The sequence below is a fragment of the Stegodyphus dumicola genome, chromosome 4, assembly GCF_044657685.1.
Source record: "Stegodyphus dumicola isolate Sdum_Otavi_A_Nest chromosome 4, ASM4465768v1".
NCBI classification, from domain to species: Eukaryota; Metazoa; Arthropoda; class Arachnida; order Araneae; family Eresidae; genus Stegodyphus; species Stegodyphus dumicola.
Window position 1 is genome coordinate 216,005,767 of NC_140771.1, and position 20,272 is coordinate 216,026,038.

Here is a 20,272-nt window from a genome sequence, read left to right on the forward strand (position 1 = left end):
TACGACTTTCCTGCCGAAGCTGTGTGAATGCCACAGCTGTGTGCCGAAGCTGTGTGAAGCAAGAAGCAATGTGAGTATGTAGCTGAAAGTCAGTTTGGTGTTTCAATGATGGATGTCATGGCGAATGATAGTGCTAAGTTGGGATTTAATTTTTTAAAATCTTCTTTGCTGTAGGGTTTTTCGAAACAAAGGCAGAATAGCCACTGGTGTTATAAATAATTTGTATGGTCCAAAATAGCTGGTCTCCCAATATGGCCCAGAGAAGCTAAAAGATTGGACACCTCTGCTGTAGATTGTTCTGAATAAATTCTTAAGGCACTTTTATTATTTTTCAGAACCATGTCTTTTATGTTATATAAGATATCTTCTTTTATTTCTTATGCTACGTGTATCTGTTCTGTATCTATAATTGGGTCTAAATTCATATTTCTATTTTTATTATTAATTGCGTGTATATTCGTATTTAGTTTGTAGAGTTACTAGGTATTATCGATGCAATGTGGAATGCCCTCTCCAAGATTCAAGTTCCGGATCTCCCTAATAACGTATTCAGCGTGTATCCAGTTGCACCACGAAGGCACGCGGAAAGGGGCGAAAACGTAGAAAGGAAAAAATACCTTATAAGTAATAAAAATACCTTATTTACTGATTGTAAATATGTCATATTCAATTGTATTATTATTGTAGCGTACTTGTTGGTAACGTGAATGGGGACATGCCGCCAACAATAAAATTCACATGAGAACCGTTAGACCTAATAGTTTGATGAGCACATATTTTACATGAACCAGATGTCTCCTTGACGGGGAACTGTAAATGTAAATGTCCCTTCAAGTTGTATTCCCCTGGCTAGATGAAAATTGATCTGCCCTCAGAGGTGTTATTTTCAGGCGTATTTTAAACAAATTCCAGAGCATATATGTGTATCGTTTCTGCTTGTTGGAATCCCAGATGTGTTAAGGCTGAACAATGATTTCATCAGAAGTTAAAACTAAAAGTTAGCGGAATGTTATTGCTAAGTAATTACCAACCGAAAGAATGAACTATTAAACAGGGTTCAAGTCACGTATTTTATCACAAATGCGAAGGAATAGCGCTGAGGAGCTTTAAATCTTCCTGTCTTTATCTAACTATTCAAACGCGAAACTTTAAGCGATTTCATTAAGTTATTGTCTTCAAAGGTGAGTTTTAAGACTCGCAACATAGAAGTGTAAAACGGAAAGACAAAAATGTTTGTAAATATGATCACACACATAGAATGAGAAGAAATCAAGAGGTATGGTAAATACTTTGAAAGTCGTTTTGTCATATATTGTTTTACTGGACAAACGAATCCCGATTTCTATCCCATACAGAAACCAAAACTTTGTAACTTAAGAAATGAAACTTTTATACTTTGAAACACACCTAATGTTTTTGGAATACATTCAGATGCAATCAGTGTCGTAATACCGCAGTATTATAAAGTTTTCTTATTCGTTTTTGAGATTTTCTTAAATCTTTTATTTTGCAGAACAACCAAGCACTCCTCTGGACTTTCGAGTTTCGGAAATCTGGTGTAAGAGCGTGAGATTAAGATGGAAAGAGCCTTACAACGGCAACAGCCCTTTGACAAATTATATCATCCGATATAAAGTAAAAGATTGTAAGTGTTCTGTTTTTATTTTATTCTGATGTGATTGTTCGATCATGCTGCTACAATGTTCAAATTTGTTTCACGCTGCAAATGTTATAATTTTTAAACCATCATAGAACCTGTTAATAATAATATTATGAAATAGATACATATTATATATAAGTAAGAATATATTAGTATACTAGTGTTCGATAATAGTATTTTGATTATCTTGAGAAAGACAGGATGATAACACATTAAGTTCTTGCTCATAGTTTGACTTAACTTTTTCTAAATAACCCATGTTTGCAGTTGGCTGTAGTTTATTAACGGATCACATACTGTGTCCAGATGTTAATTCATAATTATTTTGATTATTTTCCAGAAAGACATGATTCCAGTGCACTAAGCTTTTGCTCATAGTTTGATTTAACTGTTTCTTAATAACCCCTATTTGCAATTAGTTGTAATTTATTAAAGGATCACATAATGTGTCCAGATGATAATTTATAATTATTTTTCTCAAACAGCAAAGACCAAGCCCACAGAAACGAAAGTTCCAGACTCTCAGAGCTTTGTGATAATTCGGGATCTTCGCCCACGTTTTACCTACAGCTTCCAAGTCTTGGCAGTGAACGAAGTGGGCGCCAGCGGTGCCTCCTCCACGGTGCACGCCACCACCCGAGAGGAAGGTGTGAGTTCAAGACTATGTTATGCTGTTTCAACTATTGTTTATAGACAGCAGTTGAAATGTCCTTACAATCAGGTGCTATTTATAAATAAAAATGTGCTTATAAAAACTTATCATTGGCATCATTCGGAAGAATGTTGTCTTACCTGTTCTGAAAACATTATAATAATGAACCTTATGAGTCTTTGTAGACTTACAATAACGAATCTCGTAAGTCCAGGTATCATTATAATAATGCAAAGTCACAGTACAATTTGTAAGTCACAGAAACACTTATGCATAATATAGCCCTTCACAACAAATGCCAATTCGGCATGATGCCAGCCAAGGAATTTAAGGTGTTTTACCTTGAAAAGTTCTTGTTAAGTTCTGCAAACAAAGTCCAGAAAATAAACAAGTATTGTTCTAAAAATTTAATAACATACTTGAAAACGTAAGGTTAATCCTAATTAACTATTTAATGCCTCCAGCACAACTTGTTTATGCTATGACGAATAACAAACAAAAGTTTATTACACTACTTTTGATAGTTTACAGCTTAAAATTAACAGGTACTTGCCACCGCTGCTTTCGGACTTTTCAATAACTCAAGTATGTAGACCAGCATGACGCTGAGTCTCGCTGTAAACCTGGCTGTAAACGTTGTAAAATTTCCAAGATGCTTTTAGATTTCATTGATGGTGAGCATTGCAAACTATAGCAGATAGCAATCTTGAATTAATCTAGAATCAATATTTTAAAAGGATTAAAAAAAGAGCAAGCTAATGATTAATCTAATCAATAGCTTTTTCATTGCTCTAACTGTTAATAGTCCTGAGATTGTTTATAAATATTTAACCAGATGACTTCCTTTTTCCATTTGTATGCATGCGTTTATGGTAATGCAGTTCTGAAGTCCTACCATTATTATTTTATTATTTTGTCGCATGAATTGAGAAATGATATACAGCTATCATTGTGTTTAAAATATTGTATGAAGCTTTGAATTGATTTTAACTAGTAGAGAGAACTAGTAAGTATTTATGAAAAACTCCTGAGTTCGAAACTTTCAGAGGTTTGGGTAATTTTGCTTACCAAGCAATGACTTATGAACTCCATAATGAAACAATTTTAAATATAGTAATAAGTACTGGATTTTATTATCATTTAAATACACTGGTGGGAAAAATTAAAGGAAGTTTTATGAAAAGGTTCTCTTTTATATTGAAGTCTAATGAAAGAGTTAGTTAGTAGCACAAGATCAGTCTCATCATATAGTTCAACTTTTGCTACACAATGATTCATCGGATTAGCTCCCCACCAAGATGAACCAAGGTCACTCATACAAGATTTGGAATGCCATACCATCAGCTCGTATATAAACGAAATATATAGCAATACACATAGCCCGAGTCGAGTTTGACAGTACTGTTACGAGACTATGTTGCATTAAAGAAGGTCCTAATAACTGTGAAAGCTAATTATTATCTCCACAACTGATCACTTACGGCTGCACCCATTATCCAATACTTTCCTATGTTTCTTTCCTATCACATTTTCTGCGTTCTTAGTTAAATTTATTTTTTGAAGAAATAGGCAGTTCTGAAATTTGCAGGTATGTCAGGCATGACAAAATGAAGAACTTGTGTCTCCATGTTCCTTGATCCTTATTAGTTCTGGCAGCAAATCTTTCAAGGTACCTGAGTTTTTGTAGTTGCTCTATTGATTTTTCCACCTAGTATACATTGAGATTGTAATTGCCCTATATTGTAACATTATGCTTCGCATTAATTACGAAATGTGTTATATTGTATGCATTTTGAGGCTAATAATTCACGTCTTTGTTTGTTATATACCGTATTTGCCGGCGGCAAGACGTACTTATTTCTAGGTCTGAAACACGGGGTGCGTCTTATACGTTGATACTGCATCTTATACTCAGTTTTTGATTACATTCATTTCTGGAAATTTCCTATATTCGGAGTTATGTGATTTTTTTCTTGTTTAGTTGCGCATTGTGGGAATATTATAGTTACGTAGTGGCACGTGGAAATATTACAGTTACAAAACTGTAGATTCCAAAGGTACAAAACGTGTTACTGTTAAAACTTCAGAGCAAGAAAATATTCACTACACGGTTGTTTTATCCGCCTGTACTGATGGGAAAAATTGCCCCATTATTAATTTTTAAAAAGCTATATGGATGGAGGAGGAATGAAGTTATGAATAGATAAAATTTGGTTGAGGCGACCTAGCAATCTGTTGAAAAAAACCAAAAAAACCTGCTCTACTAATATGGGATCAGTTTCGTTCTCACAGAACAGAAGATTATAAAAAAACTCATATATTAAAAATAAACTCAAAGATTTGAAAACTCAGCTGCAATTCCAGAGACCTAATTAATCAGCTTCAACCTTTAGACTACTGCATTAATAAACCATTTAAAAAATTTCTGAAGGAGAAGTGGAACAGCTGGATGCAATCTTCAAATTTTGAGGTTACACTATCAGGAAGAAGGAAGAGGCCTAGAATTTAGCAAGTTTGTGAATGCATCAAAGCTTCATGGAATGCTATCAAAACAGCGACAGTTGTTAAATCGTTTACGAAGTGTGGCTACTAACGCACTGAATGGTACAGAGGGCAATTTGGTTGTATAAGGAGTCAGATACTGACTTAGAAGAGGTTTCAAGTGACTCTTCATTTAGCTGTGGAGATGAATGTCTGGGTTTTGAAAAAGAAGCTTAAAAGGTGTTCTTTCCCCATATAGATTGGGTATTTGCAGAAAGTATTACTTTGTATTTATATTACTTTACATTTAAAATACTGTAAATTCATTATAATGATCAGTAATAAAGTTTGATTCTTAAAAAATGTGTATAAAAAGGGGGTGCGTTTCATAGGCCGGTGCGTCATATACGCCGGCAAATACGGTATAGTGTATCTATAGTGTTTTAATTAATATTTACCTAACTTAAATCTTACTTATTTATTTCTCTTCATCTGTTATGTGTTTTTCATAAAGAGCCGGAGGCTGCCCCAACCAATGTGCACGTAAAAAGCAAAGATTCGGCGGGTTTTCTGCTATCATGGAAGGTAAGCGTGGCTTTATTTTAAGAGCGAAATTTTTTTCATAAATTGGAGTAAAACCTTTTTATAAAAAATATGTTCAAATCTTTTCAAGTAACGTTTTTTAAGTTGTAGCAGAATTAATCTGTTGTAAACTGTTATATATAATATTTATCGCTACAAAAATGCTTATAAAGGAAAGATATTGTTTCATTTTTGCTGAGAGATAGAACTGGATATAAAGTAAATAACATATATATTGCATAGCTGTTAAGGGGAACAGATTGAACTCTATGACGTAAATAATTAATGATTAGAAATGTTAAATAACAAGCAAATGGAAAACATCAACGTAAACATTTACACAAGCATAAAATTTGTTGCTGACTATAGTAATAGATTTGGCACTTTTTCCGACTTTACAAAACATTGTTATTGCTATTAATTCTTACAATAAAAGCTATTGTGCTGCTAAAATCTTTGAAATAAAGGTTATGTTTATTTTTGCAACTATTTTTGTTCACTATCTTCTTTCAGTTATTTTTCATAGAGCGCAAAATTGTTATCTTTGTAATAATGATAAATATTAAAGATTTGTAATATTAATTTAAAATAATTATTTTTTACTAAGTTTATGTATTTGTAATACTTAAGGGGTATCAGAAAACCCTATACCGACAATGTTAAATTGGCCATTTTCGATGTACCTTTTCTCAAAATGTGCTGTAGATACAAGCTTGAAATTTTTTCTGTAATTAAAGTATACCTCTCTGATTATACTGAAATGAGCTTTTGAAACATTTTGAATTTTAGAGTAAATTACAGAATATTTTGTTAGGAATAGTAAAATTTAGCACTTTTCTCACACAAAAAGTTTTTTAAAAAATTTTTTTCTAAGTTTATTACAAAAAGCTCATTTCAGTAAATATTAGGGAACCTAATAAATAAGCCATAAAAAGTTTAGATACCTGTGAGCAGTAGCTCCTGAGAAAAGGTACATCGAGTATAAAAAAATCACGTTTGGAGAAAAACGCGTTTTTATGTAAAAATTTTCATTGATCAAAGCAGTAGAAGACAAATTAAAACTAGATTTTTTTACAGTTCTAATTTTCATAGAAATTAAAGAAGGGTATTTTTAGAAAGATAAAAGTATAGAGAATTTGAAAATGCAAAAATCCGAAATCAAAATTTTTTGAAGATTTTGGGGTTCCAACACCCCTTAATTTCTTATTTTTTGATATTTTGCTTTGTAAAGTCCACTTTATTACACTAAATTATTTATATCTCTCAAGATAAAATGAAATCTTCCTCACATTTTTTAAAATTGAAATCGAATCTCCCTCGTCCTAATTGAATTTCAGTTTCCAAAGTTGGAAAAAAAAAACCAATGAAGATGAAATTTTTACCACTTTCTCTGAAATCGTAACCTAAATTTACTGTCTAAATAGAATATGTATACATTACTGAATTCAGGATTTTAATGCATTGCCCAAACGTAAAAAAATACTATTTATAAATTATCTATTCTTTATATGTTTTAAAATTGTATTGGTAGCCGCAATTTTTAAATATATAAAAGACGGCAATTTCAAAATATACAAAGGTCAGCACTTTTAAATTACAAAAACTTTTTTTTTTCTTTTGGCTAAACTAAATGTAATGTTAGTAATCCTGTAACCAGAAACAGTAATTTGTTTTTTCATGAAAACGTTACTATTATAAAAAATGATATTATTTATTTCTGTTTCATTTTTTTTTGCTAATGTTTGACTTTTCACACCACAGGCTCCGCCCGTCGAAAAATGGAATGGGGACCTTATAGGTTTTTCCATCGGCTACAAGCGTGTATCTCATGGTTCGACGCAGTCTCTTCCCTTCACCTACAAGGTCCTTCCTGTATTCCTTTCTCTCTCTAATCCAGGGCTAGAAGCAAGTGCTTCTAGGGAATACCATGTTCGGGGTCTTCAGGAGTCTTCCAGCTACACCGTTGTTGTGCAGGCCATGACTAGGGCTGGCTTTGGACCACCTTCCGAGCCAGTGCTTGTCAAGACGTCATATGGAGGTACATAAAGATTATAGTTCCTGCTGAAATACTTAGACTTGTTTCCTTCCATTACCTAGTACTGAAACCTATTCTTGGCTTCGAGGCGCCATCCGTTCCAAGTATTCGCATAGTTCACTGAAGTCTGAAATAGTTTGTGGACCATCGGAACAGTAATTTAGTGCGGAAGACATAGAAGTCAATAGGCTTGATAGACAACAATACATTATACAACTCACCGGAAAATATTTTTAATAAATTTATTAAATTGTATTTAAAATCAGCATTTTTCGATTTAATTAACCATTCCATCAGTTCAAAGATGCGACAACTAATTAACTCCCCTCTCCCCCCAAAAATGAAGAGGCAAATCTATCTCGTTGACTCACACATAGTAGTTCTGGATTAGCCAAATTTAATAAGAGTCCATAAAGATGTTAGAATTAGTAACTGAAAGGAAACTGGATGCGTAAGATGTGGTTGGAAGATATTATGCTGCTGGTCAATTTTTTCCTTCTTATTGTTCAGGAATTGTTAGAAAACTAAGACACAAAATGAAATATACAGATCATTTGCTTTTATTAAAGATCAAAAGACATTTAATAAATGAAAGGAAAAAAAAAGAAATTAAAAAGAACCTTAGAAAAGTTTTAAAATGTAAAAATAAACTGACTTGAGGTATCTTAAATATTAAATTTTTGAAGCAAATGTGCATAATTTAAAATCTGCACCATGTTCAAAGCACAAATCTACAAATCCTTCTCTCCTATTCTTTTTTCCCCAGAAAAAAGGCTTTAACGCTGTTGTGCTTAAGAAACTCGAATTAGGACTTCAGGATAATAACTGTGATATATTATAATATATTATCCTAATATTTTTTATTTGGCAAATGCTAGTTACATAGGCCGTTAGGCCATTGAAATCCTTCTTTGCCAATAGCGCTGAAATCTACAAGAAAATGTTTCAGTGCTTCATGCTCGTCCAAAAGTTCCGCCGTCATTGGCCGTCCACTATTAGGTAAAACACACAGCGGCGAATCAGCTAGTCCAATGCGAAATAAATGATTCTGTAGACAGTGAAGCCCCGTCAATAGTCTAAAAGATGCAACTGCAACTATTCGCGTCAGGAACAACTGCGGTCAGGAACAAAAGCTGGGTTTGTTGAGAGAACACTCCTAGGCTTGCCATCCAAAGCCCGAGTGGCAAAATCTTTAAAAGTCTTTTAATATGTTAGCGATGTCAGTAGCTTAATAGAATGGAGGTTTGTACTCGTTTTTGGCTTTTGGAGAACCGTAGCCCCCTTTTGAGCAAGCATGATCCTAATATGTAGGGTATGAATTTTCATGTTTTAACAAAACGCAAATCATTGAAAAATAACAGAAAATATTGTATTTGTAAGCAACAAAATACCAGTTTGCGGTTATAGTAGGGTGTCATTGGTAATGATGTCTGAAGCATCTTTTCATCAATGTTTTATAGTTTAAATGTTAATAACTGTACTAAGATGTATGTACTTTGCAATTAAGTTACTCAGTTTGTCACAAGCTGGATGTTTCAAATGCAAAATACATATTTTTTGCTATGTCCTTACAACTTTAATAACGTATATACCTTACAGTAACTGAATTAATTGTATCATGCATGTATGAAAATTCAACTGCTGTTAGAAATGGCAGTTTATCTGCGCGGTCGATTTGATGGGATAGAAATTCAGTTGGGTTTTATATAATGTTATGTGACATAAAAAAGGAAAAACTAGACTACAGAGATTTTAACATCAGGCTATTATTTTTTATATGTCTTCAAACTGTTCTCTGAAATTTTCCGTGCAAACATCGTTTTGTGTTCTCTTGCGCGGAGAGTAAAATTTAAAATTCATATAAATTTACCATTAAATAATTCGTTTAATGTGTTTGTCAAATAGAGCATACGTCAATTATTTCATTTCTCGTTTTCCAGAGTCCCCCCAAGTTCCTACCATTAGCCTCATCTCCACTGAACAGACGGTGATAACACTGAGAATTGAACCTACAGGCCGGAAAAAGACCGCACCTACACGTAAGAAAATTACGAAACAAATCATTAAATAACTTTATTTATCTTTGTAATTAGTATAGTATTGAGCACAAATGCCCTATTTTGCTTTATATCAGCTTCAGAAACGCTAAAAAAGTTTACTTTGAAGTTTTCTAAATTTTATTTTATTATTTTCCAGAATATACGCTTCACATTCGCGAGGGCAGTAGTCACTGGCTGAAGATCCCTTTGACCCCTCACAATAAAGAGTACAAAGTCGGAGGTCTCTTGGCTGGTGGTCAGTACAAATTATATGTGACCGCAAGGAACAATTATGGAGACAGTGGTCCATCTGAAGTTGTCACGTTTCGTACTGATCCTGAAAGTAATACTGGATTTTTATTTATGGGCTTTTAACTTTCATATTATAATGAATACATTTTTATCATCAGGTAAAACTGGAAAAAAAGGGGGGAACTTTAGTTGATATAGACTTTACTTTAAGGGAAGTGTTTTCAGGATTAACAGTATCTTCTTCATCAACTTTCTGGGGGTACTTTTCTAATTCTTGTATACTTTTTTTGATATATTCAAAAACATAGTCAAAATGTATTCTCATTAGCTAAAAAAAGTATTTATCAGTGCTTTAATCTAATTCCTTTGCTGTGCATTTAGCTAACGCTTTCTTGTTTTTCATATTCCAATGTACGCAAGGAATTTTGAACCATAACTAAGTCAAGCTATTCAAGCCTAATATTTTAATCAAAATTATCCAAACCGTACAGTAAAATATTGTTTTATACTTTTTTATAGCACAAAAGGGGAGTTAGCCCAAAAGGGCTATTAGTCTCAAAGCAGCATTTTGCATCGAATCACTAAAAGCGTTCAATTACTCTTCAGATTATTGCCACCAAATATTAACGCACTGTAGATATTTAAAGAAATTAAATAATGAAGAATCTGCATGAACGTATGTATGTTTCTTGCACGGGGAAAAAACAATAGAACTTAGAGCCATCACATTTTGAATGACATAGTCCTCCTCCTGAATATGGGCACAGGGAAGCCCGAATCTAAATTTAGAATTTGCTTTATTATCTACTTCCTATTTTTTAAATTTCACAAATTTTTTATTAAGAAACTCAACGATTTCAAAACCAGCAGTGGCGACACGCTCCACGGAATAAAATATCTTTATCTCCAGAACGCAAGATTTTCTATCTGGAATTCTGAAGATATGCTTTTTTAAAATATTTTTAGCCCAAATGCTCTCGAAACATACTTATATGTGTAAATTGAAAAATGCCTTTTTGGGCGTAATATAAAATCTGAAAGCTTTCAGACTTTTTTTTTACTATCCCGAATTTTCCACTCCATTGCATTCACAGATATGTGTTCCTCTGATGACTTAAATATTTTGGAGAAACTCTGCCCTCTGCGTATCCAGAAGTGGGCTTAATAATTTTGAATTGCGTAAAATCATACAAAGTTTAGGGGGGGCATTGGGACAGTAAGTGTTTGTAAATACAACCTAATGTTGATTTTCTTTTCTTTTTTGAAAGCTGATACACAAAATAATGTCTTATTTAATTATTAATACTGTCCATACTATCAGCTTTATGTACTATTTGTTCATATGTATAAGTAAGGTGCAAGCTATAGAACCGTGTACACTGAATGTATGCACTTTTTATCTTACGAAAAATATATAAATAAATTGCATTACGCGTAAAAATAGTAATTATAAATTTTATGAGTAATGTTTGTAACATATATTAAACTCAGAAGCATTTTAAATGTTGATAACCATGAAAATATGTAAAATATTCATTCAAATAATAATAAAAAGGAGGCATATTTTGGGAACGTTTAATGACACGTATTTTTGTGTAAGAACTGCTCAGCTGAACTTTGTGCTTCATATTGTGAAAGTAGTGAATAATATTATTAGATCATTTTTGTTATTATTTCGATAATAATAAAATAAAAATATATAATAATAATAAAAAGATTTAACATAATTAATCGATTAAAAATATTACCGATCTCTTATTTACATAGTGTTCTTTCTTCATCATATTAAACAATAGTAATACTGTTTTACATTTACAATTTATTTACATATTTAGAATTAGCTTTTCTCCAAAGGTTTTGAAACCTAGGAGCAGACAATGCGATGTAAGTGGTATACATACCAATAATGCAAGACATCGAAAATTAAATGCTTTTGTCATACATTTCTGTTTAAATTATGTTGTTAAATAATAAAATGTACCTCTCAATGTTACGTTTTAATAGTGCGTCCTTCATTTGCTTTAGTTTTTCAATATTTTCTATCTACGTTTTTTATCTGCGAATTCTCGAATTATCTAAAGTATTCGAAGCTTTCCTAATAATATATTTAATTTTAATATTCGCTGCAAGATGAGTGGAGATGAGCCTTTGCAACACGAATTTTGCAAGGCTCAAATGTATGTATATTCGACAATTAATTAATACTTTGATGTAATTTTCTAAAAAACCGCTTTCTTCTTTCCTGATGTAATGTAATTGTGGTCGCTTGTGTAAATATCTTTAATTTTCCAGTGCATGCGTTCGTTACAGGTACGAGCAGCTCCATGTTTCAGTATGAGGAAGAAGATTTAGCCATCCCATTTTATCAAAAATTGTCATTTATTATTCCGGTAGCAGTGTCTATGACGATTATTTTTGTTGTTCCCATTGCCGCCTGTTGCTGCTTGAGAAAACTGAATAGTTTGCAAGCTCCAAGACCGGGTGAGTACGGCTGAAAACATTTAGCAGGAATATATTCGCTGTCCTTTAATATTTGTTCTGAGCCATTCCTAAGCACTTCACACAACGGAGGAAAACTGTATACTTTCATATAATATTTTTCATTTGCTTTAACTGCTACTATAAGTAACTAAGCCTGTAGACAAATGCGTAGTATTTACACTCACATGTACTAGATAAAACTTCATGTGAAACACGCTAACACAGTATACATCTTATTTTCATGCACATGAAACTTGTTTTCCTCATTCTCGTATTTATTTCGGAACTTTTTGGAGCTTGATTTAGACAAGCCCTTTTATTTACGTATAATTGTATAATTTGTATTATTCTATAATTATATATGAACTTAACGTTTGCTCTTAAGAAAACTCTCCTTTTCTGTCAAAAGTGCTGTTAGATTTTACCTATGTTGAGGAACAGCTGGTAACATTAATCATTTGGAATTTCAAAAGAATGAGGATTTAATTTTCAAGGTGCAATAACTTCATTTTCCTTAGAGTATATATTCCTTAGAGTATTCATTTTCCTTATATATACGTACCTCGTATGGTATGACAACAGAATTTTCCGTATGACATTAGAAAGAACTCTGCACATGTATCCAATAATAGCTTTAATGTCTTTATATAAAAATCTGCACCACTAGGCTGCAAAAAACTTTATATTTATTTTCAGCTTTTGTAATCATATAGGCTAGAAGTAAGCACTTAATATTTTGTACACTGCTCTGCACTTATATTATACATTGCATTCTTCCGCGCGTGTTGTTGTCCGCCAATTGTCCGCGTTGGCCTCTTAGTGGCTTTCCCCATGTGTAACTAGGATACGAACAAGTTTCCATTTAAAAGTCCTTCACGAAGGCATCAATACCTCAGGCGAGATAGCATTCGTTTGCTTTGCCAAATAAATCGAACCGAAACCGTGCGTTTTGTCATAACATAAGAAGTTAGTATGTCCAGATAGCAACTCGAAGATGCGTGACTCGAATCTACACGAGGGTGCAGTTGATTAATCCTTTATCCTGCTTTGAAAAATCTAATAATTTTTGGAATATGATTATCCTGTATTTCAATTCATAAATTACGACAAAATTGTTATTGTAAAACATCATGAAGCTATGATTTTAACGATGATTCAAAACACTGAAATAATGCAAAAATAATGCAGAATATAGTCAAAGGCTAGCAGCATGAGAATTTTAGCATCTTGTAACTTCTTAGCTTACACAACAGTTTGCAAGCGCATTGGCAAAATATGTATTAGTAACTCTTCATATATTAAACAAAACAGTTCCATTTTATCTAAAACGTAGAAACAAATTTATTCCCAAAGCAATTTCTAGAAGGGATACCTTTTATTTACCTCTTAACTCTGAATGATGTTTTAATCTGATGAATTTGACGTTCGGAAATTAAATTATTGGACATTAAAAATGAAACATCAAGAAAGATAAGATCTTTAAAAACGAGGCTTAATCAGACAGAAAGCTTAGCATCCCTGTTAGATATATTAGTTAGCGAAGCCTCAGCTGCCATATCATTAGGCCTGGATTCGAATCTCGCAAAAGGCATGGGTGTTTAAAGCTCTCTATCCAACTTCTTGCATAATATTAGTAGCTATCCTATGGTGCACCTGAACGACGTTCTCGGAGAAGATACATCTTAATGACAAATGGCCATTCCCTATGAATGCTTTTAACAAGTTTGGTCTTTGGATTAAAACAGAAGCAGAAAATATATGATACAAAGGTGGATTGACCACAATTTCAAACTAGTTCAGTCTGAGGGAAGTAAAAATACCAATTAGCATGGGTGATAGTAACTGATACGACACAGACAAAAAGAGGCGTTAGGATATGTTGAATGGGCTAGCCTTCCGTTTCCAACATATTGCCAGAGTTCATTTACAGTACCCGCAGATGACCTGTGACACGGCAGTCGTTTGTGCGATTAAACGAGTTAGACCAGTTCAGTTGGCAATATCTCCAGTAAATTCTCAAGTTAAGGAAGGAGTGAAACATGATGATCATCCAAGAACTGTTGGACGTTACATAACGTATTGAAGAGCTCATTTTCTTCCGGAATTAGCTGTTTAATGACCCTAAACTCATTGTTTCCTGCATTACTCTAATACTTTAGATTTGAGGCGTAATTCTGCTAAGACGATAAATACCTTCTTTCAGCTTAAAACTAGCCTACTGCTAGCACGGAAACTAAACATTAATAGTATAGCACTAAACCTTAGAACTTGAAAAGCTATGCTTGAATAATTTTATCTTGTGTATCAAACACAAAAGGAACGTTATTGGTTTAACATAAATGTACAGAAATCGATTGAATTCGTTTAATTTATAAATGAATCTTTACATAGCTAAAATATTTCCATACTTCTCGTTTTCACTGGTGTTCTCATTGAAACAGAATTCAAAATTAATGGACAGCGCTAGGATGCAAATTAGTTTTTTTAAGAATACACTTAATATGCTGGCTGTTAGATAGCATAAGTTGGTGCATAACCAACACTGTCTCTAAGATTTTTTCTCTTAACGACTCGTTGTTTCAGAAGGCGTGGAATCCCGCGGATTTACATACACCGCATCAGGGTCTGCCGAATGCACTTCAGGTTCTGCTCCAAGACCTCGTTCTCTACCTCCTCAGCCGGCTCCTTCATCTTCTTCATCGTCTGGGCATTACTCCACATTGCAGAACTACGGTAGCGTGATCCCAGCAAACGATCCCAGGTTCAGCCATTTTATGTTGGAGAACAAATTAGCTAGCCAAGTCGTTAATTTACCGTAAGTTACTAGATAGCTCTCGTATTTAATTTTTTCATTGGTAATTGTTATAGCTTTGTCTTTAATTCTACGTTTGGGAATTTCTCTATCTACCAAAACAAACCATTAAAACATATACTGGGAGAAAAGCGCCCTTGTTATGAAATGAAAGTAATGGAGGTTATAAATGTAATGTAATATACATTATTTCATAAAGAGGAGTATCATATGTTGTCGTCATTGAAGAACTGTTTATTATTTTTGTGTTTGAATGAACAAACGTCAGTTTAGCACAGTTCATGAATTGCAAGGGCTATGGATTCACACTATTTTGAGTTTATTAACTTTCTTTAGAATATGGTCACTTTTGTCGAGTTTGCGTGCTTAGTTTCCCTCTTATGTTTTGTTATATTACGTCTATCTTTAAAATATATTGAACTTACATTCTCTATAAACGTAAACAACAAGCAACATACTATCTTTAGAATAACGTATCTTCACAATAAATGAACCCCTGTTTGGTTTTCTTTACATTTTTATCGTTGCTGTCTACACATTAGCTATTTATCATAAATGTTTATAATTCCCCATTTAAAATTTTAATACTTGTATTATTTTCTACTTAATATAAAGAAAAATCACAAAGACTGCATATAACTGTTTCAAATTTAATAAAATCTGGTGTTGCGTTTTTCTTTTCTGACACCAGTTGTTACGTTATTTTCTTCCTTCACGTTCGTGCGGGGTTCGTAGATTTGGAGTGAATAACGACGACACTTGATGAAGTATCGAAACACACTTTATTTACCAATATTAATCAGGGACAGCTCCAAAAAACTTTTACAATCGTCGAATATCTACTATACACTCGTTGGAACAATCAGCGACACAGCCTTTCGACTGTCAGGTAATAACGGTAGAGACAGCTTCACTGCAAAGCACCAGAGTACAGCTTACCGACTCGGTTCGGTCGTTCTCGGAACTCCACGTACTCTCGAGACTCTCCACGCTACAACTCGCGATGCCCTCGACGACACACAGAGCACAGCTCCCGACTCTTCGGTTCAGTCGTTTCCGGAGCTTAACACACTTTCTTGACGATGCACTAACGGCGATACACTAAGAGATTCTTCCATGCACTCGACGATCCACACGGCACTCGTTGCCTGGTTGTGAACTCGATCGACTCCGCACGGGCTGACTAGATGAGACACACTATCTCGCACTCTAGACGAGGCACACACTAACTGACCGCGGCTCAGCAGCGTTTATATAGCTTTCGGCTTGTGTTCATGAACATTCTGGGCTAAACCGGTAAGAATTCGTTCCAGAAGGTTCTCCATCCGTCCATGGCGTGTCGCCAAATGGGCGATTTTTCGCCAAATGTGACAATCCTGCCTTCCCTTTCCATTTTATCGCAACCCTAAACCTGCTTTGCGGGTAAGCTATCTCACTGCGCCTTGACATTTCGTAACACTAAGTACATGAAAATGTGTAAATGGTAGGTATAACACAAATGTATACAAAACTTGGAAGATCGCTGGAAGTTTCAAAGGTATTTTATGAAAATTATGCCTAAAGACAATTTTCCCAGCCTGCGGACATAGATATTTGCTTTTAAATTCAGTGTAATTTTACTTGTACTTATTTATGTTATATGTTTCGTTGTCTTACTCGTACAGTGTATGGCGGCTATGATAAATATTGACGTAAACTTGCTGAGATTTCCTTGGCTTCGCTTTTGTGACGTCAGACTTACTCCATCCATTATGACCTTCATGATATTAACAAACAGATTCCAAATTAGTGTTAAGTGAGATTTACTTTTAATCCCTTTGCCCATTAACTGCTAATAATTATTTTTGTACTTTTTGTCGGTGCTAAATACATTTATGTTTCACATTTACTGATATATTTCCAATTGTATTTTCATGATATGTATTAGCATTATATATATATATATATATATATATTATAAATGAAGTATGCACTAACACACTGAATTAATTTTTTTCTACAGGTCAAAGCATCCCAATTGTTAAATAGGAATGTGATCATCCGGCCTTTAACAGGCCACAAACGTTCAAGTGTGAAATGAATCTTTTCATTTATGTGCCAGTTAAATATTTAATATGTGTAAGAAGTTTCTTCGAAACCAGAAGAAATTAATGATCAAGCCTTTGAAAATGAAATATAGGGTACAAACATATTTTATACGTCTTGATGTGATTGCTGCTGAAAAGCCACTGTAAATGCTCTCATTGAGAAGCGAATATCTTGTATGTAGTCGAAGATACTATGAATAACTCGCGTAAATGGTTTTATTTTTATCACTGGCTCATAGATTAGTCATAAATTCCTCATCCCTTATAATAGTTGAGGTATTGAGAACCCAAATGTGGAAGCGAATTCTCAAATTTTTATATCCTTGGTGATTCCAAAAAAGAGAATATTTTTTAAACATTTATAGAGTTCATATTTAATTTTAAGGAAACTGCGAGTATTTAAAATGTATGATATGGTAAAAAATCATATATTTAGTGTAGTCTAATATAAATCATGAGTAGTCTTGAACTACTCATGATTTCGTAATTATGAGCTTTTGTCCTTCTGTTCTATAATTTTACAATTTTATTTTCTTAGACTTCAAATGGTAATTTAGAAACCAATATTGTATTGTAATTCATAAATTCTAAGGGGAAAATCTGAAAGTTCATGCATTTATGCAACTTATTTATTTTAAAATTCATAAATGTATATTATGATTATGCAAAAATAGGAGAGGACTTCAAAATTTTCGTAGATTACTTCGATAAATCTTTTCCCAAAAGATTTAATTAGATAAGATCTATTAACCGTACACCTTCCGAAGTACATGAAAATGTGTACATGAAATGTAGATTTAAATCACAATTGCCTTAATTATAAATATGTACACCTTGCATAAAAAAATGGGACTGCTCTATATCTCCCATTCTACTGGACCGATTATCGAAAGTTGACTTGGGTTTTTCATGTCTCATATGCACGACATAGGATATATATTAGATTTATATATAGCCTTAGTCTAACATAGGCATTTTGACACAAAATCGGACCTTTTCTGAAATAACATACCAATTCTTTTTCCATAGTTCGATTCTACGACTAAAAAAATGCCTACAAATTTTGTAATTTTTGGTGAGAAATTTAAAAATTGATCTTAGCGCATTTTTTTTTTCAGCTTGCGCCAAGTATAATTCACTTGGCATACTTCTTAATTTATAGCAACCTATTTTACTTTCCTTTTTTTCATTGTACACGAACGGAAAAATGTCCTCCTTCATACTTTCAAATAATTTTAACAAAGTGGGTAAACTACATTTGACATTATTTTCGCTTATAACAAATATGTCTGTCGCACAGAAGGTTAGCGGTTAGGGGAGCCTACAATGGTACCGAATGGCCCGGGTTCGAATCGCGGAGAAGGCATGGATGTTTGTAAATGTATAGTGTCTTTGCGGTATGGCGACACTCTAAATATGCTGTGAGCCGAAAGTCCTCTCGTGTGGACTAGTGGAAGGGGAGGGTGGGTGGGAGATCCGCATACTCCGGGGGCTGTCACTCAAAATTGTGGGTGGAAAATAGAAGTTCAACCTCTCTTCGGAGTAGGCTGTGGTAACCATTGTACCATGTAATATGGACAAGACAGCAACGACACCAACAAATATGTCAAACTTCAAAATGCGCCAATATGTAAATTCACTTAAATCTTAGGAAATTTTGAATAAAAAGTCTAATTTTTTTACAGGTACGCTTAGATGTACATATTCCTTAAGATGATGGTAAAAATTTTATAGGTTATAATTCAAAATTGTTTTCGAAAAATTTATAAAAATTATTTAAAAATACGAATTTTAAAAATAAATCCTAAAAATTGGAGAATTTTATTTGGAATGAACTTAAATTTCGAATTGTGAAAGGACGAATCAACTAAGTTTAATAAAAAAAAGGTATTAATAAATATATATGCAAATTCAATTAACATGGAGGAGCTAAAATTTTGAGAACTAATTTTTTAAAAACTACTCGTGCGAGTTTTACAAAATTTGGCAGTTTGGCATAATTTGAGTCGTAGAATGGAAATATGGGAAAAAATTGTCATTTCAGAAAAAGTTCGATTTTATATCAAAATACCTATATTTTGACACAAAATAGTAACACTGAGGAGCTTTAATATTAAAATTGAGGAGCTGAAATTTTGAGAGCTAATTTTTTAAAAACTACTCATGCAATTTTTACAAAACGTGGCAGTTTGGAATAATTTGAGTCGTTGAATCGAAATATGGAAAAAAAAATTGGTATGTTATTTTAGAAAAAATCCGAATTTTGTGTCAAAGTACCTATGTTAGAATAATGCTATATATAAATCTTTTATATATCCTATGTCGGGCTTTCGGACAGGGGAAACGCAAGTTAAATTTCCACAATCGGTCCAGTAGAACAGGAGATATAAAACTATATTTTTCTTTTTTTTTTAATCCCTTTTATTTTTATTTATTTATTTTTGTGCAAGGTGCACCTTTGTCATTACATTCTGTACTCTTACACTTACATTTCCCACGATATATAAATAGTGATTATGAACAAAGTATTGTGCTTTATAATTTTTACTTTTTTATAAAACTGGATTTCAGAATTCGTGTATTTGATTTAGTTATTTTAAAAGTGCAGTAAAGTGCCTTAGGACTATCAAAATAAACATCCTACAAAAATTACAGGTGCATTCCTAAATATATGTAATATGGTATATTTCCTCACTAAATAAACTTTCACAAAATATCATTAAATAACAACCGTTAGTGCTCACCAGTGGCCGAGCAGTAAAATCACTGAACACTAGTAGTTTCGATCCGGTGCGAAAGGGCTGGTTGCATGGACATATTTGTGGTTTTCTTTATGTGTAACCGTGTATACGAACTACTTTCCTTTAGAAAGTCATCAACGAAAGCGTCTCTCCCCGTAGGCAAATAACCTGGTGTGCTTTGCCATAATTAAATAAACCAACCAAATAATATCTGTTAATCATTAACAAGCTAGTTTCTTTTGTAACTTGAATTAGATATATTTGAACAACCTCTCTCTCTCTCTCTTCGATCTAATTTAGAGGCTAAATGTAACTGTTATGAGGCATAAATTGCCGAAACAAACCATTTGATAACAAAATTGCAATGATAATGAAAACTGGTGAAGAAGGTGACCAAATTTCAAAATATCACTAAATATATTATAAATTTACAAAGACAAAAATATATAA

General features: G+C 33.1%; 1 protein-coding gene across 1 annotated transcript in view; it reads left to right on the plus strand.

Annotated features, from left to right (window-relative positions):
* The window catches only part of LOC118182830 (cell adhesion molecule Dscam2-like), a 42,499-nt gene extending 23,979 nt beyond the window's left edge, over positions 1-18,520 (plus strand). The window contains exons 7-15 of the mRNA XM_035352226.2: positions 1,514-1,645; positions 2,146-2,307; positions 5,308-5,378; positions 7,137-7,413; positions 9,351-9,449; positions 9,607-9,792; positions 12,012-12,182; positions 14,769-14,997; positions 16,997-18,520. Coding sequence (XP_035208117.2) covers positions 1,514-1,645; positions 2,146-2,307; positions 5,308-5,378; positions 7,137-7,413; positions 9,351-9,449; positions 9,607-9,792; positions 12,012-12,182; positions 14,769-14,997; positions 16,997-17,018 — 1,349 coding nt within the window. The 3' untranslated portion in view covers positions 17,019-18,520. The remainder of the gene's footprint in view (positions 1-1,513; positions 1,646-2,145; positions 2,308-5,307; positions 5,379-7,136; positions 7,414-9,350; positions 9,450-9,606; positions 9,793-12,011; positions 12,183-14,768; positions 14,998-16,996) is intronic.
* Positions 18,521-20,272: the final 1,752 nt, after the last annotated feature.